Here is a 27,811-nt window from a genome sequence, read left to right as displayed (position 1 = left end):
AGGTACCCACTCACTGACGTTGTACGAGATCGCAAGGGACCTGCTCATCTGGTCAAAAGGTCAAGACATCTCCCTAGTAACGAGGTTCATCCAAGGCGACTTGAACGTCATAGCAGATTGTCTCAGTCGGAAAGGGCAAGTAATTCCAACCGAATGGACCCTCCACAAGGATGTGTGCAAGAGACTTTGGGCCACTTAGGGTAAACCATCCATAGATCTCTTTGCAACCTCGCTGACCAAGAGGCTTCCAATCTATTGCTCTCCAGTCCCGGACCCAGCAGCAATACATATAGATGCTTTCCTCCTAGATTGGTCACATCTGGATCTCTACGCATTCCCACCGTTCAAGATTGTCAACAAGGTACTGCAAAAGTTCGCCTCTCACGAAGGGACAAGGTTGACGTTAGTTGCTTCCCTCTGGCCCGCGAGAGAATGGTTCACCGAGATACTTCGATGGTTAGTAGACGTTCCCAGTAGTCTTCCTCTAAGAGTAGACCTTCTACGTCAGCCACACGTAAAGAAGGTACTCCAAAGCCTCCACGCTCTTCGTCTGACTGCCTTCAGACTATCGAAAGACTCTCGAGAGCTAGAGGCTTTTCGAAGGAAGCAGCCAGTGCAATGAGAGCGTCTTCCATTAGAGTCTACCAATCGAAGTGGGAAGTCTTCCGATACTGGTGCAAGTCAGTTTATGTATCCTCGACCAGTACCTCTGTAGCTCAAATAGCTGTTTTTCTCTTATACCTGAGAAAAGGACGATCCCTTTCAGCTCCCACTATCAAGGGCTACAGAAGCATGTTGGCATCGGTCTTCCGGCATAGAGGCTTAGATCTTTCCAACAATAAAGATCTTCAGGACCTCCTTAAGTCTTTTGAGACCACTAAGGAGCGTCGTTTGGTTACACCTGGTTGGAATTTAGACGTGGTACTAAGATTCTTCATGTCAGACAGGTTTGAGCCGCTACAATCAGCCTCCCTGAAAGATCTCACTTTAAAGACACTTTTCCTGGTATACTTAGCCACAGCTAAAAGAGTCAGTGAGATTCATGCCTTCAGCAAGAACATCGGATTTTCGTCAGAAAAAGCTACATGTTCGCTACAACTTGGTTTTCTAGCCAAAAATGAGCTGCCTTCTCGACCTTGGCCTAAATCGTTCCATATTCCCAGCCTATCGAAGATTGTAGGCAATGAACTAGAAAGTCTTATGCCCTGTGAGAGCTCTTAAGTTCTATTTAAAGCGAACTAAACCTTTACGAGGCCAATGTGAAGCTTTATGGTGTTCAGTTAAGAAACCATCTTTGCCTATGTCAAAGAATGCTTTATCCTACTTTATCAGACTGTTAATACGAGAAGCTCATTCACATCTGAGTGAGGAAGACCAAGCATTGCTTAAGGTGAGGACACACGAAGTTAGAGCTGTCGCAACTTCCGTGGCCTTTAAGCAAAATAGATCTCTGCGAAGTATAATGGACGCAACCTATTGGAGAAGCAAGTCAGTGTTTGCGTCTTTTTATCTAAAGGATGTCCAGTCTCTTTACGAGGGCTGCTACACACTGGGACCATTCGTAGCAGCGAGTGCAGTAGTGGGTGAGGGCTCAACCACTACAATTCCCTAATTCCATACCCTTTTAATCTTTCTCTTGAAATGTTTTTATTGTTGTTTTTTGGGTTGTCCGGAAGGCTAAGAAGCCTTTCGCATCCTGGTTGATTTGGTGGGTGGTCAAAGTCATTTCTTGAGAGCGCCTAGATTAGAGGTTTGATGAGGTCCTGTTGTATGGGTTGCAACCTTTGATACTTCAGATCCTAGTGGTCGATCAGCATCCTAAGAGGATCGCGAGGCTCCGTAAGGAAGACGTACTTAAAAGGCAGAGTAATTGTTCAAGTCGACTTCCTTACCAGGTACCTATTTATTTTGTTTTTGTTATTTTGATAACTTCTAAAATTAAATAAAAAACTCTTAGCTCATAAAAGTGTAAACATATATTACTGGTCTCTACCCACCATCCTGGGTGTGAATCAGCTATATATTCACCGGCTAAGTTAAATATTGAAAAAAGTTATTTTGATTATAAAATAAATTTTTGAATATACTTACCCGGTGAATATAAATTAAATGACCCTCCCTTCCTCCCCAATAGAGACGCAGTCGGACGAGGAGAAAATTGAGTCTTTGTTTACATGAGAGCTGGGTATCTGGTCGACAGATGGCGCTGTTAGGCACACCCGCAACCTGTGTAGCGATCGCTGGCGAGTTTTTCCGTAGAGTTGTCTGTCGAGCAACAGAGTTGCAGCTATATATTCACCGGGTAAGTATATTCAAAAATATATTTTATAATCAAAATAACATTTTTAAAATATTCTTCTTTAAATCTTGGACACTTGTTCTCGTTGTCAACACTATGCTATGCCTTTGGACTTAATGCCTTGAGGGTTAATAAACTTCAGCTTCTTATGACATTGTCTTTGGGTCTGAACTCAAGCGGTTGGTAGTAGGTTGGTCTGGGCACCAGCCACCCGTTGAGATACTACCGCCAGAGAGTAATGGGGTCTTTTGACTGGCCAGACGGTACTACATTGGATCCTTCTCTCTGGTTAAGGTTCATTTTCCCTTTGCCTACACACAGCGAATATTCTGACATATTCTTTACACATTCTCCTCTGTCCTCATACACCTGACAACACTGAGACTTCTTAACAATTCTTCTTCACCCAAAGGGTTACTGCACTGTAATTGTTCAGTGGCCACTATTCTCTTGTTAAGGGGGCTGGCCGGAATGCCAATACTGTATATGGGGGTATAGGAAGAAAAACACAAAATCTTGAAAAAATTCTCTGAGCTTTGTATGGCAATGGAGAATGGGTATACAAAATATTTTGTCAAAATTCCTCTTACAGGTACTTACATAGTTACAGGGTAATTAGTAAAAGTAACTCGATAAACCATAAACATTGTCCCGTACAAGAAATGTCATTAGTGTATTTCTTGTTATCGTAATTTTTGATAATTATTACATTTTAATGTAAAAGAAATTGAGAATAATTGACTCTGTATAACTTCCACGAGTCATAGATGATCGTAAAATACCCTATATCCCTTCGCCCTTCAGTCTTACCATAAACCTGAGAGAGATTACATGCCTGAGTTTGACCTCTGACATTCACTCATTTTTACATTTGTTTTTCTTGTTTTCAGCAAGAATTTTATCATTTCAAAGAGGAAAAGACAATTTCAACATCTTGCTAACAGAAGGAAGAAGAAAATTTGCTCTATTAAGAGTTCAGGAGAGAGAGAGAGAGAGAGAGAGAGAGAGAGAGAGAGAGAGAGAGAGAGAGAGAGAGAGAGTGTTTGTGTGTGTGTGTGTGTGTGTTTTGTTGATAGAGGAGCAGCCGCCTTGCTTCACAGGAGCCAAAAGAAGCACGATATTGAGCAAAAGGATCTTCATTTATGATTAAATTATGGTAAATAACATAGAATTCATAATAATCATGATTTATTAATATTGTCTTTGTAACAAGACGAAGAAAAACTGAACTCCAGTATCTCAGAACTATGCTTATTGACCTTCAAATTCGATAGTCTCCCATAGTTTTGAAGATATAGCATTGAAATTTGGTGTATAACTTAGAAATACATTTTAAAACAATGAAATGAAGCCCTTTTTCCAATTATTTTTTCTTTTTTTTTCTTAATTTTTTTCCCTTGATTTTTAGTTTATTTTTTTACCATAATGAAAAAAATAATTTTTTGGCAAAAGAATTACTTTAGAAAAATATCTTCATATTATTGGAGGTCTATACTGTATAGTGTAGTAATCCCAGATCTTAGTAATAATTATCAATCTCTAATCTCACAATTTCCCCTGGCCATATTGGTTTTGGCTAATTTTACATGGCCGGTAGCCTTTCCTGCCGCCAACCCTCAACTTGGTGCCAGTCCCAAGCCCAGGTAAATGGGGAGGGTTGGCGGCAGGAAAGGCTATCGGCCATGTAAAATTAGCCAAAACTGATATGGCCAGTGGAAATTGTGAGATTAGAATTAATGCTAGGGCATATATATGATGAAGTGTGGGACAGAGGTAAATGGAGGACGCTGGCCAGAAACATCGACCTCACATAATGTGGGAAAAGATGCAGACAGAGAAGTCTGCGTGAATAAAAAGGAATGACTGGCTCTTTTTCTTTTCTTCATCCTCCCTTCTCATGGGGAAAGCAGCAGCCTAGGTTCTCTGCACAAGCTGACCTCAACCATTATGGATAAATCATGCTCCCTTGCGTACCTAGTATTGTGTCAATACTGTTGCCTCCCCATACCCTGGTGAGTTGGTATTGGGAAAGTCTTGGTCCAAGAGTTTTTCCTACAAGGACTTGAAATAACTTTTACCTTGACAGTCACGCTGCCTATCTCAACACACAGCTTGTGTAGGCCACAGACCTTGCATAGCAAGGTTTAGCGAGGTGTAAGGACTCCTTATTTTTTGTACCTACGTATTCAAAACAAGGAGCCCCCGGGTAGCCAGTTTGACAGGGACATCCACCCTCCTAATGGGTGAGTCACCCCTAATAAATAGCATAGGTTTGTATTCAAGTTATGGAACAAATGACAAATTCGGTGATAATTTGTATTTTTCCTAACAATACAATCCTTTAGATATTTATACAAACTTACCTGTCAACCCTATCCCCCTTGAAGTCTTACCTCCAAGCAAAGTGAGCTCAATCTCAGGTGTGTGAGTGGGAGGTATAAAAAAACTACCCCCCTTCCTCCCCGCTAACTAGCGGGATGGGTAGTCAACCCACGCTAAATTTTAGTGGCTCGTCCTTTCATCTTCCCCGAAAGTAATGCCGCTAATAAATAGCCAAAGTTTTGTATCGTTAGGAAAAATACAAATTATCTCTGAATTTGTCAGATTGTCATTACTCAAGGTTGTCTATGGTCGTCCGTTGAGAGCACCGAACCAGCACTGGAGCCTTTTTCGTAAGTGCAACCACCTTAAGATCCAGAGTCTACAAGAGGTGTTGCCTACTTAGAAGTGACAGAGGACCGTTGCTCAAATTTTTTGAGGGGATCCCAAAGAGGGGAGAGCATAGACTCCAAAATGAAAGCTAAGAGATTGGTTGATTCCCCTAGGCCTTTTTATAGGAGATCCTGACAATCCTTAGTTCCCCAAATAGGGAGATTAGAAATAAGTTTTAATTCCTGGCCCTTTTCGGTGCCTGCCAGGTGCGGCTCTTGAATAGGAAGAAGGAAAGCAGTACTATTCCTCTCTAGGAAGAAGCACCCTCCCCCAGGGTGAGGACTTCCCTGACTCCTTAGGACTGGTGCTGCAGGCCTGTCCAGATTGAGTGGAGTCCGAGTCTTCCTTTCTACTGGCAATTTTCCTGATTAGGATTGTTAACGACTTTGGGTAGGCCCCTAGATCACCAATAATAGGGAGTAAAACGGTAAAAGACAGACTGTGCCATCTCCCCACGGTTTGATTGATTGATTGATTTAAAGTTTTCTGTCATCCTGACGTCTAAGGTCATTAACGCTGATATCATTTATTACTGTATATGTAAAAAATGAAAGAATATTCAATTAAAACCAGAAAAGTTAAGATGTCATTATAAAAGTTAAATAGTTTTCAGAAGACCTGCTTTTTAAATAAATTAAAAATGCCACTCACATAGTAGGACACATCATGTCCAAGAATCTTGGCAAGGATGAACCTGCCATCCTCACCTCAAGCCTCAAAGAGATATCTATTTCTTAAGTTGCTATAATTGGGGCATTCGGTCAACAAATGCCTTACTGTTAAAGGTATGAAACAATCATCGCAATACGCTTGGTGTAGGCCCTTTAGCAGAAACACGTATGTCAACCGAGTGTGACCAATGCGGAAACGACAAAGAATAGTTTCCTACTTTCGGGGCATCATGTTATATCTGTAATGAGATATAACATTCATTATTTCTCTCATCTTATTTTGAACCAAACTATCTCAATAATGATGTTGCCAATTTGCCAATTATCATAAACCAACTTACTAATGTTAGGTTAAAACATAGAATGAGATACCTTCTGGGTAGCAACTCAGATGCACCATTCTTTGCCAGTAAATCTGCCTTCTCATTTCCAGACATACCTACTTGTGCTGGCACCCAACAAAATAAAACTGTTATACCCCTCACTCCAATAATATAAAGCCATTCTAAAATCTTTAAAATGAAAGGGTTGTTGGAATTAAAAATTTCTAAAGCTTGTAGGACACTTCTTGCATCACTAAAATGGGTAAAATTACCTTCGTCTTTCATCGCCATTTTCTCAATAGCGGTTAGTATGCCATATAGTTCGGCAGTAAATATAAAGGATACTAAAGGAAGTGCACCTCTATAATTAAAAGCACTACTATATACTCCAAATCCAATGCCAGCACCGGATTTGGAGCCATCAGTATATATAAAAGTCAAATTTCTATGTTCTTCAACATGTTCCATAAAGAGCGACCTGGCTTCTAAGTTAGTCATGTTCTATTTTGTACCAATAAAATATTTACAAAAAGATATCTCCAGTAATTTCCATGGAGGGGTTGATGATATCCTACGTAGGAGCACTTTAATTCTACCTGTATCTAGACTATCTACTAATGTTTTTACCCGGAAACCATAAGGTTGAGGAGATTTTGAGTGCAACTCAAAATATCTGTGATACCTTACAAGATTTGCAGTCTGAGAGGCTTAAGAATTAGCGAGTCTGTGCAACCGAAACCAATACCGAACAATAGAAGACTTCCGGTAAAGGTCTAAAGATAATTCTCCAGTGTCAACAAGGAGGCTTGGGATAGGCGAGGTTCTAAAGGCTCCTGTCGACAATCTGATACCAGCATGGTGTATAGAATCTAAAATCTTTAGTCAGCTTGGGGTGGCTGAGGAGTGTATTTCATATCCATAACCAATTTTTAAAAAAATTAACGACTTGTATAACTATAAAAGAGTTTTGCGGTCTGCTCCCCATGATTTATGCGAATTTTAAAATTATTCTCGGTAGTCAGGCGAATCTCTTACCGTACCTCGTTTCTTAGCATTAAACATTTTTCATAATATGAATCGAAAAAAGCTTCCCATCTTGTTTCACAGCATGAAAAATTCGTAGGCAGAAGCTTTCACAACGAGAGGTATAATATACACTACAATATCAGAAAGTGTTATACCAAGCTCTGAGAACTCTCTCTTATCTTGTAAAATGAGTTTTGGAGAGACTTTCCTCTATTTCCCAATCAAGATCATGAGCCTAATTTGTCACTTAAGAGGTTTGGATGAGCCTCCCTGAGCACAGACTGTTGCTAGATGATGCGGCATCGACGATATCTTCCCGCTGTCTCAGAATCCAAAACTTATGTTTGACGTGGCCCTTTCCAACCAAACGAAGGATACTCTTGAGTTTTTGAACTCCCAAGTCTCCGTTGCGGAAAACTCATTGAAAGCGAATAAGTAATTGAAACTTACGCCATTACCTCTTCAGCACCAGTGACATCTTTATGTTAACTATTGTGCTTTTCAGAGCTCTCTTTCTATTGATCCAGATTTGGCCAACTTGGTACCTTCACTTTCGGTCGAATTTGCCAGCCACGATTTCTAGACTGCTTTCTTAGTGAGGTGCTCTAGACAGCTGTCCTCTAGAGATTCTACAGTCCTTGGGAACTGTGACCTTATAGACTCTCCTTCTCTCTTTCTGTCCTTGGATGGGACTAAAGCGATCGAGAAGTTAAAGAGACTAGAACTGAGCCCAGTAGTCAACAGAGCAGCGGCACCAAGGTTGCCCACTCCGTAGATACTGACAAATAACTTGTCCTTTAGACAACCCCCTCAACAGAGATGCCTTCTCCCTCCCACAGATGGACAACAGCTTAGGACACAGAATCCCAGGCCTAACTTTTGTCAAAAAGGCCATGCCTCTGGCCAAAGAGGATGTGGAGGCAGAAGTTCTCACCAGGGAGGGCTTGTCCCCCAGCTTCCATCAATGGGGGGATGCCTACAAAGCACTACCATAGTATATGAAAGGATTGTCAAAAGACTTACTCCTAGCAGAGGAAGTCTCCAAGTTGCTAAGCAAAGAAGCAGTAGTGTAGAGGAAGTCTTTTGATGACTCACCAGTCTTCCTCAGCATTCTATTCCTGGTAGAGAAGCAGACAGGAGATTGGAGACCTGTCATAGACCTCTCTCTCTTGAACCTCGCCATTTTCCAGACAAGGTTCAATATGGAGACTCCATCCTCCGTTCTCCAGGCCATTAGAAAGAATGAGTGCCTTCTGACCATAGACCTGAAAGATGCTTACTTTAAGGTTCCTATCCATCCTGCCTTGAGAAAGTACTGTGCCGGTGAGCTGTTAGGTTGTAACTGAGAGACTTGTGAATGCAACTGAAATTCATTTGGTCGGAGCTTAAGTATTTACACAACCTATTCTTGTTAGGAACGGCACAAAAATTCAAACACAATGGTGCAGGAAAATACAGGAATGAACAAGTTATCAGGGAGAGGGGAAGCGATAACGACAACATATCAAAAATAAGAATTACCGTTACAATGTATGAGCTTGTGTGATACATGTGCAGTACATGGCTTCCCCCCTAAAAAAGACATACATGTGAAATAGGGCGGCCTGCTCCTGAGAGGCATACTGTAGGCGGGTCTTTTGGGAGGAGATATGAAGGTTTTAGGCGATCAATAGAGACCCAGTCTTCTTTCCCTTGTATGTTGAGGAGGGATACTTTTAGAGTATGATGGATCACGAGGAAAAGACACGTGTAAGGGGCATTAACGGTGGCTTTCTAGTGTCGATGCGCTGGAAAACGTGTTTGTTGATGAGTGCAGATGTGTCGGTATGTGTTTCTTCGCTGGGGGCTTGTAAGTCTGGCGGCATGGAGTAAATTTTCACATAACGTGACATAGGCGCTGGAGATTGTCGGAGGAGGTTGCAGATGGAAAAAATTCAGCAGGGACGACCAATGGGTCGCCATACACCATTTCAGGTATAGAGACATCCAGGGCATCTTTAAGAGTGGTCCTTAATCCCAGGAGGACCCAGGGAAGCTAAGTAAACCAGTTGGAGTCCTTGCAGCAGGATATCAAAGCTGCATTGATGGTACGGTGAAAATGTTCAACCGTACCGTTAGCAGCAGGGTTGTATGCAGTTGTCTGATGAAGGGTGATACCCAGGAGATTTGCTAATGATGTCCTAAGTTGAGAGGTTAAAGTGGTACCCTTGTTGGTAGTAATATACTCAGGGATACCAAATCTTGCTATCCATCGAGAGAGTAAGGCAGATTTACACTAGGCGGACTTTGCTGTTTCCATAGGAATGGCTTCAGGCAAACGAGTGGAGCAATCGGTGACGGTAAACAGATAACAATGTCCTTGTGATGTGGATAAGAGACCTACAACATCGATGTGAATATGGGCAAAGTGCTGCTGAGGTTGATGAAAGGTGTCCACTCCTGAATCCGTGTGTCGATATACATTTGAGGTTTAGCATGAAATATAGTAGCAGACTTAATCCTTAGCATCCTTAGTAATGCCATGTCAAATGAACTTTATCTTCAGTAGCTGTGTAGTATAACGGCACGAGGGATGTGAAAGGCCATGAATGAAATCAAACACTTGTCAGCGCATGGGAGAAGGTATCCACGGTTTAGGTCTACCAGTACTGATGTCACAGAGGAGGGTGGCATTGAAGTCGTCGAGAGGGATGTCCTCCCAATGAAGGGATGTTCAGAATGTCCTACATGCTTGGTACTCTGGATCTTTTTTTTGGGCTTCTGCTAAGGCATTGTAATCCAATCCCAGGTGAATGGCGGCCAATGTGTTTCTTGACGGCATCAGCAACGAGATTCATTTTTCAATATTAAACTTAGCCGGTGATCATATAAGCTGCAACTCTGTTGCTCGACAGAAAAACCTACGGTCAAAATACGCCAGCGATCGCTATGCAGGTGGGGGTGTACATCAACAGCGCCATCTGTCGAGCAGGTACTTAGTACTCCAAGTAAACAAAGAACCAATTTTCTCTCTGTCGGGCTACCGGCAAGACCTACTAATACGCTGTTACTAACTGGATTTGTTTTCACAACTATTTGGTGAAGTACACTATTCTAGTTTTGAGCTTTCGCTATGCAGGGGTTTTATCTTCATCTCAAAACTTGAACTCGTTTTGGATAGATTTAATTATGGTGACAAAGAGAGTATGGACTCTCTTTCACTTTTAAATGGCCGACCCTTCCCTTAGACGGAAGTGTGTTTAGTTTTTAGTAATTTTGGTTAACACATTATAGATCTATATATTTTATATCTCTCCGCCTTTTTTAGGCCTCTTCGATTAACTTTCCATTTATTATAAACATATAAAAATAAATTTTTATGTTTTGTTTATATGCGACCTTTCCTGATAGTAGGCGGTCCTAACTTGGAACCGAAGTTAATCAACGTTGAGCCCGTTATATCGTATTTAGCCTTTAAAGAATTTAAAACTTTTTAAATTTAATGTTTTATGAAAGAATTTCTTTGATAGTCTTCGTACTGTTTTCAAAGATGAACTAACGTTTAGTTTTTTAGACTACGCAGTTGATGACGTTCAGGACGTTCAACATGCGCTCTATCGTTACGATAGAGAGAGAGTGTATCACGGTTTCACTTTGCAGTAAGAGTAAATCGATTCTGACGTTTCGTTCATTCTTTCTTAGCTTAAATGGTTTAAATTCTAAATTAAAGGAACTTTTTATTTGGAAAACCTTTCAGTTTTTTCCTTTAGCCAAATAACATGTTTTTTTGACGATATATAATTGGGCTCTTCTCTCAGGTGCGAAATCAAGAGAGAAAGAGAGAGAGAGATAGAGACGGAGGGAGAGAGAGGAGAAAAAAAACGTTCCGTTCAAGCGGGTAACGTTGTTCTCGTGTTACTCTCGTCCCTAGTCGCTGTACGGGGAAGAAGGTAAAACGTTTCTAGGGTTTTATTCTTGTCCCCAGGCTATGTGCGGTGAGAGATTGTAAACGTAGTTTATTTGAACTAGTGTTTAGTCTCTTTCCCAGCCACTGAATTCTTTATCTTTATATATGTTTTCTGTTTTTGCTAGTATTAATGAGCTGCATTATACGACTGTTTTCCCAATTACTACCTTTTAATGAAGGGTAGAATTGCGTGTTTCAGGTAGAAATCAGTAAAAGTTTCGATTTCAGTGAAATAAGTGCAAAACAGAAAATCGAAGTGATTAAGTGATATGCGCAAAGTGTTACAGTGTTGCGTCTGAGGGTTCGTCTGTTCGTGCCTGTCGTTCACCTAGTCCGGGACCTCTTGCAAGCTCCCAAGCCCAGGGGAGAAGTAATGTCGAACGACTTATGGGTTCGTCAGGCCTTGATCAACGAACAGACGTTTCCCTCCGTGGTTTCGGGCGTATCTACCCAAGATCGCCCCACCCACACAAAGACGAGAGAGCCCATTTATTTCTCGTCTGCGGAAGAGGTTTCTCGTAAGAAACTATGGACCAAGGTCTCGCAGCTTATTAAGCGCAAGTCGGTCCCTTCCGCGCAAGTCCAACGGCCCAGTTGTAGCCACTGGGTCAGTTCGGACTCGCTGCAGTCTTCCGACGACTGCTCACCTCCTAAGAGAGGCAAAGCGGTACCGCATCAGGCAGTCACACCGTCTGTTGCCGCACCTGCTCCTGTAGACCCTAAGTGGTCTTTGCTGCAGACCATGCAGTCTCAGTTAACGTCATTGATGCGGGACTTTAGTGCGGAGAAGGTTGACACTGCACCAACCTCTAGCCTACAACCAACCACGGTTGTGCGTCCTGTGGACGCTGAGGCAACCTTCTGCCGCACTCCAGCTGAGAGAGTCCCGCCACCCATGCGTTCCAGTGTACCCTGCCAGCCGCATGTTGACGTTCAGTAACGCACGGAACCTTCCGTTGACGTTCGAGAGGTACAACAACAGTCTAAGTTGTTTTGTTTTGACGCGGTGCGTCAACCTCCGCATTCTAGAGTTGTTTTGACTGCTCAGTATAGACAGTCAAAGCAGTCTCGAGTGAACACTGTATGTCCTCACGCACCTGTTGTGGTTGACAGTTCAGTTGTTGACAGTTCACAGACTGTCAAGCAGTTACATGACGTTGCCTTCTGGTCTGCTACTAATGCACCAGTGCTGTATGTCCTCACGCACCTGTTGTGGTTGACAGTTCAGTTGTTGACAGTTCACAGACTGTCAAGCAGTTACATGACGTTGCCTTCTGGTCTGCTACTAATGCACCAGTGAGAGACTCACTGAGATAACCTAGCTTTTATCGGACAAGGTTCCTGTAGATGAGAAAGTGCTGTTCTCCCTCCTACTGATATTCCCTTGAGGACTCTGTCATTTGGAGAGGAGCCTTAAGCTGCTTAGCCTCCTATGGACTTTAATTAAATCATGATGATTTTTTAAGGATCTTCGTCCGGATCTTGTAACTGCTGCTCCTCGTTCGCCTAACGTCAGAACTTACACTAGGCCTAGCTACTACGAAGCCGTTGTTTTTAAGCTAGTGCTCTCTCGCTCTCCTAGAGAGCGTTACGTTGGCTAGGCGACTGGTTTTTGCACCAGGAGGAGTTTTAGGGATACAGCCTTTGATTTCCCTTCTTTTAAACTGGCTTATAGAGCGAGAGTCTGATAGGACACGAGAGAAGTTCTCGGCTTAGGAGTTCATGCCTCTGCCCAGATAGACTTCTCAATTCTGGTAGACTCGCCCTGGCGCCTAGCCAGGAGACGCTCCAAGTTGTTTACAGGTCAACTTCTCTACTTTTGTCGAGCCTTTGAAGTTTTGCTGTACTATTATGTCACACATAACAAGGCTTTCAGGGATGGTAAATGGTTCCGCCTCAGTCGCTAACCCCGTCTGTTGCCACACCTGCTCCCGTAGACCCTAAATGGGCTTTGCTGCAAGACATGCAGTCCAAGCTTGCGTCCTTGATAGAGGACTTAAATGCGGAGAAGAACCTTCTGGCCAACAACCTTCCAACCGGTTGGTTGTGCGCCCTGTTGACGCTGAGGTAACCTACTCGCGTCTGCCAGTTGAGGTGGTTCCTCCTTCTGGCCAACAACCTTCCAACCGGTCGGTTGTGCGCCCTGTTGACGCTGAGGTAACCTACTCGCGTCTGCCAGTTGAGGTGGTTCCTCCACCGATGCGACCCAGTGTGGGTTGCCAGTCGCACGTTGACGTTAAGCGACGCTCGGAGGTGGTTGTTGACGTTCAGGACGTTCAACAACCAGCAGAGGTAACTTGTTGTGACGCAGTGCGTCAACCTCAGCAACCCGGTAGGGTGTTGACTGCACAACCCAGACAGTCTAGACAGTTTCGGGTTGACGCTGTACTTCCTCGCGCACCCATGGTTGTTGACAGTTCACAGACTGTGCAGCAGTGCCATGATATTGCGTCCGGCTCCGTCACGCATCCACCAGTGCGACCGGATTCAGCGAGTCAGACGTTGCCCACTCCGTTGCTGTTTCCCCATCAGTTTCGGATGAGGAACCCTCTAATGAGGACGTTGCTGAACAAGACGATCAGCCCCCAGCCCTGCTATCCATCCAGAAGATGCTGAAGAAGGAACGCTGCCCAGTCAGGCTGTGGATGAGTCTGGTAGGGACACTGTCATCCGTGGATCAATTTGTGTCACTAGGAAGACTACACCTCCGTCCTCTTCTATACCATCTAGCTTTTCACTGGAAAAAGGACAAGACGCTAGAAGTGGTCTCGATCCCGGTTTCCGGAAAGATAAAGTCTTGTCTGACTTGGTGAAAGGACTATATCAACCTTAGAGAGGGTCTTCCCCTGACTGTTCAGACTCCCAACCACGTTCTCTTCTCGGACGCATCGGACATAGGCTGGGGTGCGACATTAGACGGTAGGGAATGCTCAGGATTATGGAACTCGAGTCAAAGGACAATGCATTTCAACTGCAAGGAGCTACTGGCAGTACGTCTGACCTGGAAAAGCTTCAGGTCTCTCCTTCAAGGCAAAGTGGTGGAGGTGAACTCGGACAACACCACGGCTTTGGCGTACATCTCCAAGCAAGGAGGGACCTACTCTCTGACATTGTACGAGATCGCAAGGGACCTCCTCACCTGGTCAAAAGGTCTAGACATATCACTAGTAACGAGGTTCATCCAAGGCAACTTGAATGTCATGGCAGATTGTCTCAGTCGGAAGGGACAAATAATTCCAACAGAATGGACCCTCCACAAGGATGTATGCAAAAGACTTTGGGCCACCTGGGGCCAGCCAACCATAGATCTCTTCGCAACCTTGATGACCAAGAGGCTCCCAATATTTTGCTCACCAATCCCGGACCCAGCAGCAGTTCATATAGATGCCTTTCTACTAGATTGGTCACATCTAGATCTATATGCATTCCCTCCGTTCAAGATTGTCAACAAGGTACTGCAGAAGTTCGCCTCTCACGAAGGGACAAGGTTGACGCTAGTTGCTTCCCTCTGGCCCGCGAGAGAATGGCTCACCGAGGTACTTCGATGGCTAGTAGACGTTCCCAGAACACTTCCCCTAAGGGTGGACCTTCTACGTCAGCCACGCGTAAAGAAGGTACACCAAGGCCTCCACGCTCTTCGTCTGACTGCCTTCAGACTATCGAAAGACTCTCGAGAGCTAGAGGCTTTTCGAAGGAGGCAGCCAGAGCGATTGCTAGAGCAAGGAGAACATCCACCCTTAGAGTCTACCAATCGAAGTGGGAAATCTTCCGAAACTGGTGCAAGTCAGTATCCGTATCCTCGACCAGTACCTCTGTAACTCAAATAGCTGACTTTCTCTTATATCTGAGGAAAGAACGATCTCTTTCAGCTCCCACTATCAAGGGTTACAGAAGCATGTTGGCATCAGTCTTCCGTCAGAGAGGCTTAGATCTTTCCAACAATAAAGATCTACAGGACCTCCTTAAGTCTTTTGAGACCACGAAGGAGCGTCGTTTGGTTACACCTGGTTGGAATTTAGACGTGGTACTAAGATTCCTTATGTCAGACAGGTTCGAACCGCTACAATCAGCCTCCCTGAAAGATCTCACCTTAAAGACTCTTTTCCTGATAGGCTTAGCCACAGCTAAAAGAGTCAGTGAGATTCATGCCTTCAGCAAGAACATCGGATTCTCATCCGAAACGGCTACATGTTCTACAACTTGGTTTTCTAGCCAAACACGAGCTGCCTTCTCGGCCTTGACCAATATCGTTCGATATTCCAAACTTATCGTATGGTTGGAAATGAACTAGAAAGAGTCTTATGTCCTGTAAGAGCTCTTAAGTTCTATTTAAAAACCTTTATGAGGCCCGTCTGAAGCTTTATGGTGTTCAGTTAAGAATCCATCTTTGCCTATGTCAAAGAATGCTTTATCCTATTTTATCAGACTGTTAATACGAGAAGCTCATTCCCATCTGAATGAGGAAGACCAAGCTTTGCTGAAGGTAAGGACACACGAAGTTAGAGCTGTCGCAACTTCCGTGGCCTTTAAACAAAATAGATCTCTGCAAAGTATAATCGACGCAACCTATTGGAAAAGCAAATCAGTGTTCGCGTCTTTTTATCTTAAGAATGTCCAGTCTCTTTACGAGAACTGCTACACTCTGGGACCATTCGTAGCAACGAGTGCAGTAGTGGGTGAGGGCTCAACCACTACAATTCCCTAATTCCATAACCTTTTTAATCTTTCTCTTGAAATGTTTTATTATTGTTTTTGGGTTGTCCGGAAGGCTAAGAAGCCTTTCGCATCCTACTTGATTTGGCGGGTGGTCAAAGTCATTTCTTGAGAAGCGCCTAGATTAGAGGTTTTGATGAGGTCCTGTTTTATGGGTTGCAACCCTTGATACTTCAGATCCTAGGGGTCGCTCAGCATCCTAAGAGGATCGCGAGGCTCCGTAAGGAAGTCGTACTTAAAAAGGCAGAGTAATTGTTCAAGTCGACTTCCTTACCAGGTACTTATTTATTTTATGTTTGTTATTTTGAATAACTGCTAAAATGAAATACAAAATACTTAGCTCATAATAATGTAAACATGTAATGCTGGTCTCTACCCACCCCCCTGGGTGTGAATCAGCTTATATGATCACTGGCTAAGTTTAATATTGAAAAATGTTATTTTTATTAATAAAATAAATTTTTGAATATACTTACCCGGTGATCATATATTAAAGGACCCTCCCTTCCTCCCCAATAGAGACCCAGTGGACCGAGGAGAAAATTGGTTCTTTGTTTACTTGGAGTACTAAGTACCTGCTCGACAGATGGCGCTTTTGATGTACACCCCCACCTGCATAGCGATCGCTGGCGTATTTTGACCGTAGGTTTTTCTGTCGAGCAACAGAGTTGCAGCTTATATGATCACCGGGTAAGTATATTCAAAAATTTATTTTATTAATAAAAATAACATTTTTCTAAGGATGTGCTGAACGGTACGATTGTATTCAGCCATAGCGGAGAGATAACAGCGTTAACGGCTGGACCAAGCGTCGGATTATCGAGTGAAGGCGTGCATCAGAGGCATATGGTCCGAATAATGAAGGGCTTACCTTCCAATAAGTGATGAAAGTAACGGCTAGCTAAGTGCACCACCAGCAATTCACGCTTAAAGGTAGAGTAGCCGGATTCCACCTTCGACCGTTTTCTACTGAAGAAGGTCAATGGGCGGGGCGAGGCGTTGACCACCTGCTCGAGGATTGCCCCAATAGCAACATTGCTGGCATTGGTGGAGAGAAGGAAAAGTGCATGTGGCTCAGGAAAAGTGAGAGGAGCAGCAGTTGATAGGGCATTCTTTGCGTTGCAGAAAACTGCTTCTTGAATTGGACCCCACTTCATGTCTCTTGGCTTGCCCTTGAGGGGCCCGTAGAGGGGGGCAAGAGTGGCGGCGATTGCTGGCAGGAACCTGTGATAATATATAATCATGCCCAAGAATTCTTACAGTGCTTTGACGGTTGAAGGCGTGGGGAAGTTCTGAATGGGTGCTACCTTCTCAGGGAGGGGGCGGACTCCTTCAGGAGTGATGTAGTGCCGTAAGAATGATACTTCGTTGGCACCAAAGGTACACTTGTCGTACTGGACTACAAGTCTGTTCTATTGTAGGTGGTCGGGCATGATGCGTTGATGACGGAGGTGTTTTTCTTTGGAGGAAGAGAACAATTATGTCGTCGACATAACTTACACAGGAAGGGGAGGTCCTCTAAGAGGCTGTCCATGAGCCATTGAAAAGTGCCCCCAGCATTACAGAGGCCAAAACATGAGTAATTGAAGGTGTATGTACTGAAGGGGGTGATGATGGTGGTCTTGGGGATGTCTTCTGGGTTCATGGGAACCTGATAATACCCCTTCAAGAGGTCAAGCATGGAGAAAAACTTTGCTTTGTACAAGTAGCAGGTTACGTCGGCGATGTTTGGGAGGCATAGTGATCCGGTTCTGTCTGCATGTTCAGGCACCTGTAATCCCCACAGTTCATGCTGTTCACAAATGGGGCATCCATATGGGAAAGGAACAGATCTTGGGCCTATGGTGAGAGGAAGACAAGAGCTTCCATATAAACTTCCTGGAAATGAAAGCGGCACAACTTCACTTTGGGAAGACTCTGACAGGTCAGCAACAACTCCATGGTAGTGACCTACATCTCCAAAAAGGAGGCGTAGCCTCTCTCCTGCTATGCAACCTAGCAGTAGAGATTCTCAAATAGACATAGTAGTCATAGAGGTGATTTCTCTCTTGGCGAGGTTTATCCACGGGAAGAGAAACGTCTCTGCAGGCCTGCTGCTCCGTCAAGAGACAACTGTTGGTTCAGAATGGTCTTGGCTTCCTCTAGTGGCAAAGAGACTTGTGAGGACATGTTCACCAACCACTTGAATCACAAACTCCTAGTGCATTACTCTCCAGTCCCATGCCAAGCTGCAGTGGTGGAAGACGCATTTTAACACCCATGGGACAGTTTAGACTTCTACACCTTTGCGCTGTTCTGTCTGATTTGTCAGACACTGAACAGAATCAGAACATCCAAGGGATTTGATGTAATGGTAGTGGCCTCAAAGTGGCCAGAAGTGGAGTAGTATTCAGATCTGCTGGAACTTCTCATGGAAATACCAAGAGCACTTCCCGAATGGCCAAACCTGCTAAGCCAACCTCACATAAGAAAATTCCACGACATAGTACATTGCCTATCCCTTCACGGCTGGAGACTATCTAGCGTCACCTCCAAAAGAAAGGCTTTTCAAAACCACCTGCGAAGCAGCTCTCTTGATACCCCCGAAAGTCTTGTGCTGCAGTTTACCAGGCAAAGTGGTAAATAATCTATGTTTGATGTCGTAGGGGGAATATTGCTCCAGTCAAAGCCACTATTTCCCTGATTGCAGACTTTTTAGTATTTCTGAGTAACAAGAAGAGCCTTTCAGTCACTGAGGTAAAAGGCTACTGCTCAGCCTTGAGCCAAGTATTCAAACTAAAGGTCTGGATCTCTCCGAATCCTGGGAACTCTCAGTCCTGATTGAAAGTTTAGAGTAATCTTGACTAAAGTCCTACAAGCCTTGAAGAAAGCCCCGTATGAACCTATGCATACAGCCTTAGACAGAGATCATACCGTTAAGACAGTTTTCCTCCTTGCCTTAGCTTCAGCCTAGAGAGTGAGGGAACTGCATTGTATATCCCACCTTGTGTCACATTCTTGAGGGTGAAGAGAACTATATTTGTCTTTTGTTCCAGAATTTGTGGCCAAAGCCCAAAATTCATTTGATGGTGATATCAAATTTGACTCTTTCATGATCTTGTCTCTCAAAGAGGTAACTGATGACCCGGTTGACGTTACTATGTCCTGTAAGAGCAGTACGTAAATATCTAAAAAGGACGCAGTATTTCAGACCCAGAATGTCTTAATTTATTTGTGAACACTGGCTGCTCCAAAAAGGTTTCCAGAAACACCATCTCTTTTTGGTTGAGAGAAATTATCATAAGAGCCTGTAAGTCCTCAGGGGAAGCGTCTCAAAGTGGCCCCTTGAGCACATGATATACGTGGGCCTGCTGCAACCCCAATCATTTTGCAAAAACCATTTGGTAGCTCAAGTCCTAAAAGCAGGAGTCTGGAATAGACAAACCACTTTTACGAACCACTACCTCAAAGATTCATACATAGGTCTTTAGACACCTTTTTTATGAGACCCATTGTTGCTGCACAACAAATACAGTAGCATAATTTAAGCTCTCATTGGAAAAAAATAACTGCTTTTATCCCAGGCATCAGTTATGGATGGCGATTTTGATCGAACTTGAAGCCCTCACTTTAAATCTCCATAATGCAGGTAAGAATATATTTTGTTTGTTGACTGATATGTTGATGATATATTGCATATAGTAATATTACAAGTCACGTGATGTACAATTCACTTTACCCTGGTAAAGCTCTTTGGAATTGAAGAGAAGGCCCTGCCTCGTACGAGACAGCTCACTGTTCACAAATAATTCACTTAGATCTCTTGCTATTACTATAATAACTGTATCCATGGGTAAAGGGCAGACCTCCTACAGCATGGAAACTTCCTCCCACCTAGTGAAGACTCCCCATTAAATGACTCAGAAGTTTGTATTTGCATAGGAATAAACTACAAACTTTATATACAGTAATTTGTATTTTTCCTAGCTATACAAACCTGAGTCATTTACCAAAGGTCCTGCCTAAGCCACCTTGCAAGTCTTTAACCACCACAGTGTTGTGTGTAACTAGACTCTTGAGACAATTGTAGCCTGTTATACACAATAGCTACCCAGCAGCATAGCATGACGCAATATATCAATATCTTGTTTGGTTGTCTGGCTGTAGAAAACAAAACCAGAAGTAACCCATTAAATGACTTAGGTTTGTATAGCTAGGAAAAATACAAATTATATAAAATTTGTAATATTTTGTAATCAACTTAATACTTTAAGAACATGTATAACATAGTAAAATGAGTTAATCGTATCAATTTTATACATCTTCTAGTTGTGAGAAACCATCTTTTTCCAAGACACAATCTTCTCAGAGTTACAAGACCCCTAAGAAGCTGAGAAAGCTAGAAATCAGAGGGAGTGAAGCTTGCAGATCAAGTACACCTGTTGACAAAAGTAAGAAGCTCAATCTTGTGAAGAAATTCAAGGATGAATGTGGTAAGTTTTTCTATAATTTTTTAATGGGGATTGGATTTTAAAGTGAATGAGTTGGAAAATTATGAAGCTTCTGATTTAGAAAGGTTTTTAATTGATAAAAATCCTGCTGCAAAATTGATCATAAGAGTCTGGAAATAGTAAGAAAGGAAAAGCATTTGTTAGCTAACTGTATTTTGTTTGTTCCAACACAAATGCAAACCATCATCCTTTACTTTAGGAGACTGATAACAGCAAAGCTGGAACATGGCAGTTAAAATTTTGATGAGGTGTAAATCCTTCTCCTCCTCCCCTTCCACCTCCCCCTCCCCTTCCACCTCTCCCTCTGTCTCCTCCTCCTCCTCCTCCTCCTCCTCCTCCTCCTCCTCCTCCTCCTCCTCCTCCTCCTCCGTCATCTGGTCAGTCTCTCCACTCCAAGAAGAAAAGTGGTATTTTACCACAGCCCATCTTCAGGAAGCACTCTCAAGTACCCCCTTCTCCTCAGTTCCAGGGACAGCTGGGTAGGGGTAAGGGCAGAAGAAAGCGCATGCTTTATGATGGGCATTCTCCCCTCATTACCTCTGGTGAAGGGATGCCTACAAAGGAATTGGAGGAGGTGGTGGTTCCATTAGTAGAGGACTTGTTTATCCAGGTCCTACGCTACGGATACCTCCTTCCGTTCACCAACTCTCCCTCTCCTCTGATTCCTCCTCTGATATTGACACAATCCTATGGCCGGGGGTAAGCAGCATGTCTTGCCCTTCAACAAGAAGTAGGAAATGTATTGGAGAAGGAGGCACTGCAGGAGGTTGAGGATGAGTTGCCTGGCTTCTTCAGTTGACTCTTTCTTGTGAAAAAGGCATGGAGACTGGTCATCGATCTTTCTGCTCTGAATGTGTTCATCCATCAGATGACATTCAGAATGGAAACAGCAGCTATAGTTATCCAGGGAACTTCTTGATAATGATGGACGTCAAGAATGCTTATTATTAGATATCGGATCACCCTTCGTCCTAGAAATGCTGTACCTTTGAGTAGTAGTTGACAGGAAGGTTTTTCAGTTCAAGGTCTTCTGCTCTGGACTGTCGACAGCACTACAGGTGTTCACGAGGGTGTTCGGGCTGGTATCTCCATGGGCCCATTCCAATGGAATCCGGTTGCTTTAGTACCTGGATGACGGGTTGATTCTTACAGAATCAAGGTAAAACCTGATGGTCCTTTAAGACAGACTTCTCTACATCTTTTAAGGTCTGGGGATCTTGATAAATTGAGAGAAGCCTGGTGGTTTACTTAGGGACGGAGATGGATACCATCCAAGGAAGAGTCTTTCCATAACAGGACATGATATTATGCCCGGAAGAGGTAGCTCTCCCATTCTGGTGTCAGTTGCATCTGGCAGCTCATCTTTGGCAGAGACTCCTTGGCCATCTGAAGTCTCTAGAACAGTTAGTTCTTGGCGACATACTTCACTTGTGATTTCTTCAATGGTAGCTGAAGTCATTGTGGTCTCAACATCTAGACGATCCTTTAGCTTTGGTAGCTGTCTGAGTGAGTGCCAAGAAGCATCTCGAATGATTGCTGGAGGACTCAACTCTTCAAAGTGGAAAGTAGCTCTCAGTTTCTCTTCCAGAGTTTCATCTGTTCATCGATGCATTTAAGGAAGGATGGAGAGCTAATCTAGGTCATCACAAGGTTTCTGTAACATGGTTGGAGTAAGACCAATGAGTTTACATCAATATTTTGTAGCTGAAAGCAGCCTGGCTGATTATCCAAGAATTTTGCCCTCTTCTTAGAAGACATTCAGTGGTATTGATAATCGATAATTCGTCTGTCGTATCTTATATTGTCAAACAAGGAGGAACAATGTCCCTCCATCTATGTCAGTTAGCAGTGAGGACTCTTGAGTGGGCAGATTCCAACTCGATAGCCCTCTCAGCCCAGTTCATCTCGTTGTAGAAGAATGTTGTAGCACACAAGCAGAGTAGGAAGACTGAGATTGTGGCGCTAGAATATTCTATGTCCTTGGACAGCAACAGAGATCCTGACTTTGTGGAGTTCCCCATCAATAGACCTTTTTGCAACAGCTTTGAACAACAAGCTCCCAATCTACTGCTCATCAGTACCAGATCGAGGACACATATCAGAACCTATGGGACGATCTTGATGCCTATGCTTTTTGCCTGTTATGCCTTCTAGGAAAGGTTAGAACATCTTGGAAGATGTACATCTCTCATAGCCCTGAAATGGACACACATGGAGTGGTATTCAGATCTGCTACCCTGTTTATCAGAGATTTCAGGAGAACTTCCTATCTTTCCCAACTAGTTAAGATTTACACCATAGAGCAGTGAAGTCCCTACAGCTTCACACATGGAGGTTATCCATCATCTCTTCCCAGAGTGTGGCTTTTCTCAAGAGACAGCGTAGCAGATATCTGGGTACTTCCGCAAATCCTTGACAGCAGTCTAAGTGGACAAATGTGCCATATTCTGTGGTTGGTGTCGTGGAGGGGTATCTCTTCCTGGAACATCTTCCACTAATTGCCAACTTTTTGTTTGATCTCCATGAGGAGAAACTCTGCTCCCTTTTTTGAGCAGTAAAAGGCTATTGCTTGGCTTTGAGCCAAGTTTTTAGACTTATGGGAGTAGACATTTCAGCTTTGGAAGAATTCTCTATGCTCATAATTAGCTTTGAGCAGTCCTGACCTCTAGTTGAAGCGAGTCCGTCATCCTGGAATGTTGTCAAATTCTTGTGTTCCTTAAAGGGTTCACCCTATTAACCATTATGGTGAGCCTTGAAAATGTTGTTACTGCTTGTAATATCTTTAGCCAAGCAGGTCAGGAAACTTTATGAGCTTTCATTCAACATCACCCATTCTAGGGGTAGGAGGGAGGTTGCACTCAGCTTTGTCCCTGAGTTTGTGGGTAAAACCTAGAGTCCGTCTTCTAGCGATCCACAATTTTCATCCTTTTAGGTTGTAAGTTTTCCAGAGGTGACTGAGGATCCTGACCACCTGTTACTCTCTCCTGTAAGGATATTTAGGGCCTACTTTAAGTGTACTGTACCTGGTCTGTCAGACCTGACATGCACCATCTTTTTATCAGCACAGGAAGGAATAAAAAGAAAATGGCATAAAGCAAACACCCTTTCCTTCTGGTTAAAGGAAGTTATCTCACAGTCCCTTTCTTCCCCATCTAAGAGTGGGCTATGGGTGAAAGCCCATGATGTTAGAGGCATTAGTACTTCACTGGCTTATATCCACAACTCTGTGCCGCAGGTTCTAGAGGCAGGTGTCTGGAAATGACAGACGACCGTTACAGCCCATTACCTGCAGTATATGACTTGAAGGTCCATGAAGACTTTTACTTTGGGACCTTAAGGTGCTGCTCAGCAGGGGGTTTAGCTACCTCATCTCTTACAGAACAAGTAACTTCGGGTTTAGGGCCAAGGTAACGAGTAAGTCTTGGGTGAAAGTTGTGAATGACTGGTCTTTTTCATTTCTTTCAATCTTCCCCTCTCTAGGGGTACAGCTTTTGAAGCTTCACCAGCTGGACTTGACCAGAAGTGGATGTAAGATCGTGATTGCTTTCAGCTACCATGTGTTTTATAATTACAGGGTAGTCTTTTCCCTACACTTCTTATGAGGGAGAGTGTGATTTATTCAGCGAAGCCTTCTAATTTAATAAATTGGCTTCTTCACATCGGCTTGGGGCAAGTTGTTTCCATATGCCAGGTTTACAACACATAGGGTGCTAGCTAAAACTCACCTCTTTGAGGTAATGCGTTGGTGTTCCTCCTTATGCAGGCCTATGGTTCACAAGGTGTAAGGAACCTGACTCTTTAGCATTATATGCAAGAGTCTTGAGTTCCCAGTTAAAGTTCCAGTTAATGGGAAATGGGACTTCCTCTCACCTAAGGATGAGTCTCCTATATTTGTATAGAAACAAATGACAAACTTTTAAAGTAATTTCCTTTACTCAAACTTAACTGCCAACACCAACCCCTGAGTAAGTCCTTGCTGCAACTAAAGTGAGTAGCTGTGAGCTAGCAGGGGCTTGATTGTCTCCCCGCTGCCAACAGGTAACTACCTTCTGGATTGTTTATGCCTTGTTAAAAGGTTGAACTGCTATGTTCCAGCTTTGCAGTTATCATTCTCCTATAGTAAAGGAATCAGGTTAGTATAGTCAGGAAAAATACATATTACTTAAAAAATTTGTCATATTTATTATAACAGGTAGATGGAAGATTAAAGCCGATAGATAGAAAATTTAAAAGCTAACTTTGTTTACTATATCATTATTTTTCTAAGCAAATCACTAATAAATATTTAAATATTGACTTGAAGTTAGTAAGCTGTTGGATAAATTGTAGTTATGATTAGTAATGTAGGAAAAGTCAAAGGAAAAATGCTGTTACCCAATGAAATGTTAGGGGTTAATATGAGCAAGAATTTAGGAAGAGTATAGGATATTGGTAAAAACTTGAATTAAAGAATGTTGAAAAGAAATTGTATCTTGGAAAAATGGCTACATAGATATGCTGTGAGAGAGGCTGAATACAAATCAACTTTGTAGAATGGAGAGGGAGAACTGAAAATGATAAGAAAAACAAAGCTAATGGGGTCTTGAAAGGAAGCAAAGATGAAAGTACAATTAGGGAAGTGACTGTTATGACTCCTGAAGCGCTCATGAATCATCCGTTACCTTAAGTATGAATCCAGATTAAGCACGAATAAAACGGGCCTGTAATTTCTTTGAATTTATAGAAAGTTAAAAGCATTTATTCTTTTATACAATCCTTTTACTTTAGCTGGTTGTGCATTCTCACTATCTTCATACAAGGAACTTTGACATAGGAAAAAAATCTATTTTTGTTTGAAATAGCCTTGTCATCCTGATGGAAGTTCCTTTAGGCAGCTTTCTGCTTGGGATATTTTCTGCGAGCTATATACCAGAGAATTTTATCTGTAGAGATATCACAGGGCTCTGATCCGTGGAGCGAATATCCTGAGAGATATTGTGTATGTAACAGGGACGAGTTTAAAATAACCAAGGCTATCCTTTCCTGCATAGAGTTGACCTTGTCCCAATGGATATGAGATAGGATTGAATACGTGGGAGAGCTGTTACAACTCCAATCCATTGTGTTACTGTAAATATGTTAGCTGGTTCGCCATTCCAGCAGCAGCCATCGTATGACCCTTTGGCCTCACATTGAGAATTGGGAGGGGATAAAAAGTAACGGGCAGGTCCATCAGACGACATGGTTATCTCACCCAAAAATGGATTTTTCAAATGTCAAAATCCCTTATATGGACCTACTTTACCTAAATAAAAAGTAGTGTACAGTACCTCTGTTTTTAAACCCCCTTTTTACTGACTGTTGTTTGGTAAATTGGTTTCAAGCAAAGATACTTTCTCAGAGTGGAACTGTGTATGTAACTTTTAGGTTCCGATACAGTTTACAAAAACTTGCATAGTCCATTCATAGCCTTGGGCTGTTGTCTCAAAGATCGTAAGACACTATTCGTAGAGGGATTTTCATTCTTCTATAATTAGTGAAGTGACAAAGAGCACAGTGGGTTAGAACTCTAAATTCTCAGGTACACTTCCATCAGGACATGGCTCGAGCCCAAAAAATGGAATGCAAAAAGAACTAAAATCTTTTATTATTTCCAAAAGCATATAAATATAACAAGAATTGGTGCAACAATATTTACATTTTTATGTGCTGAAAACAAGATATGTTTACCCCCAGAAACATCTAATGGAATAACAATAAAATTATTCCTTCTGACAAAGAAAAGAATATCACATTTGACTCTTCACTATACATATAGTTTATCACACACTTCAAATTAGAATATTATCAACCTGCATTTTGTGGACTGTAAAAGTCCCAAATATACAGTCCATAGAGTCCATGCACAATACTGTACTAAGAAGCTGGTTTAATCACACTACCAGCTGCCACCACAAAGTGTTTAATCTCTTCCAATTGTCACAAGTAATGTTTAAAAAACACTTGGAGATTTCCATCCTGTGTGAGCTTGTAAGCCTTCGAAGAACATATATTGGAAAAAGTTTAAGGAAAAGGCTACTTTCCTAGGGACATAACCCAATGGCATACTATCTGGGTCAGCCCATCTGATAAAATAGATGAGGTTAGATCCTGTTGTTTCCCGTTTAAAAAGTTGTCCGTCTTTAAAGGACTCACTCTTTGACAGGTAAGCTTTAAAGCAATCCACGGGGCGCAGAGAAGGGTCCTCCTTCAGTGGAACGATCGTCCCCACAATGTTTTGTGGGGGGTTCATTTTTAGCCAGGAATGCAGGATCTTGGTATAGGCTTACTTCTACCAATTCCGAGAATTCAATGTGGCCATCATCCCGTGGTAGTGCCACAATCTCGCTGACTCTAGCACCAGAAGCCATAGCAAGTGAAAAGATTGATTTTCAATTACCCTCCCCCAAAGAAGCAGAGTAGTTATCTATTGTAGAGGCTAAGTGCAAGACTTTGTCCAACGACTATGAGATGGATTTGAGAGGAGCATTTGGTTTCAATTTAGCACAAGCCTTTGGGATCTTATTGAACAGTTCGCTGTTGAGTTCTATATCAAAAGCGTAAGCGATAGGTCTGGTTACGGCCGATTTACATGAGGAAATAATTGTAGAGGGCAAACCCTGTTCGTGTAGTGAAATAAAGAATGATATACGGAAGTCCATTGTAATCGAAGAGGGCTTATGTTTTTTAACGAACTGCCCTCACTTTTTCCAAGAAAAGTATTGCCTTTTTGTAGTAGCAGAGCTGTATTCTTCTATGAAATCATTCCTTTTCTTTGAAACTCCAATTTTCTTTTAGTAGCTAGGGAGAGAAAATCATGAGCTGAAGGTTTTTTGCTATCCAGGAAGAAGCAAAGACAGTCTTTTATTGAACATCCTGGGACAGCATTGGTGTCGGCAGAGGGATCTGGTGAGGTTTGAGTTCTAGAAGAAGAGGGTACCAATTGCTCTCAGGCCAATTTGGGGCCACTAGTGCTGCTGTCCCCTTGAAGGTCCGTAGTTTGTTCAGGACTTTCAGAAGAAAGTTGAACGGTGGAAAAAGATGAATGTGAGTCTACTGGTTCCAACCCAGTGACATCACATCTATCCCTGCTGCTTCCAGATCTAAATTGGGTGCTACATACCGGGGAAGCTTCTTGTTGAAGCTCAGTGCAAAGAGATCTACTTGCAGTTCTGGGACTTGCTCCAGAATGAAACAGAATGATTTTGCATCCAGAGACTATTCTGTTTCCAGGAGGTTCAATCTTGACAGGGCGTCCGCTGTCACATTGCGAACCCCTTTTAGGTGAACCGCTGAGAGATGCCAATTTCTCCGCTTTGACAAAGTGAGAATGGCCAAAATTATGTGGTTGATCTGTGGAGATCTTGAACCCTGTTTGTTGATGCAGTTTTACTGTCGAGAACTAATTTGATGTGTGATTTCTTCTTTGGGTTCAGTCTCCTCAGAGAAAGGAACACTGCCATGGCTTCCAGAATGTTGATACGGAATTTTTGAAATGCGACTGACCACTGACCCTGTATCTTCTTGTTGGAGATATGACCCCCTCAACCCTTCTCCGAGGCGTCCGTGTGGATTGTCATAGACGGAGGAGGAAACTGAAGATGGACATGTGT

At 42.8% G+C, this 27,811-nt stretch overlaps 1 protein-coding gene across 2 annotated transcripts in view; it reads left to right on the top strand.

The window, feature by feature from the left end:
• mute (muscle wasted) overlaps positions 1-27,811 on the top strand; it is a 421,459-nt gene that overhangs the window by 19,663 nt on the left and 373,985 nt on the right. For both annotated transcript variants that reach the window (XM_068349571.1, XM_068349570.1), the window contains exon 3: positions 19,999-20,162. In XM_068349571.1, the coding sequence (XP_068205672.1) occupies positions 19,999-20,162 (164 nt within the window). The remainder of the gene's footprint in view (positions 1-19,998; positions 20,163-27,811) is intronic.

The sequence above is a fragment of the Palaemon carinicauda genome, chromosome 26 (genome assembly GCF_036898095.1).
Source record: "Palaemon carinicauda isolate YSFRI2023 chromosome 26, ASM3689809v2, whole genome shotgun sequence".
Taxonomy (NCBI): Eukaryota; Metazoa; Arthropoda; class Malacostraca; order Decapoda; family Palaemonidae; genus Palaemon; species Palaemon carinicauda.
Note: the sequence above shows the minus strand (reverse complement) of the source record. Positions and strands in the feature narration are given on the sequence as shown.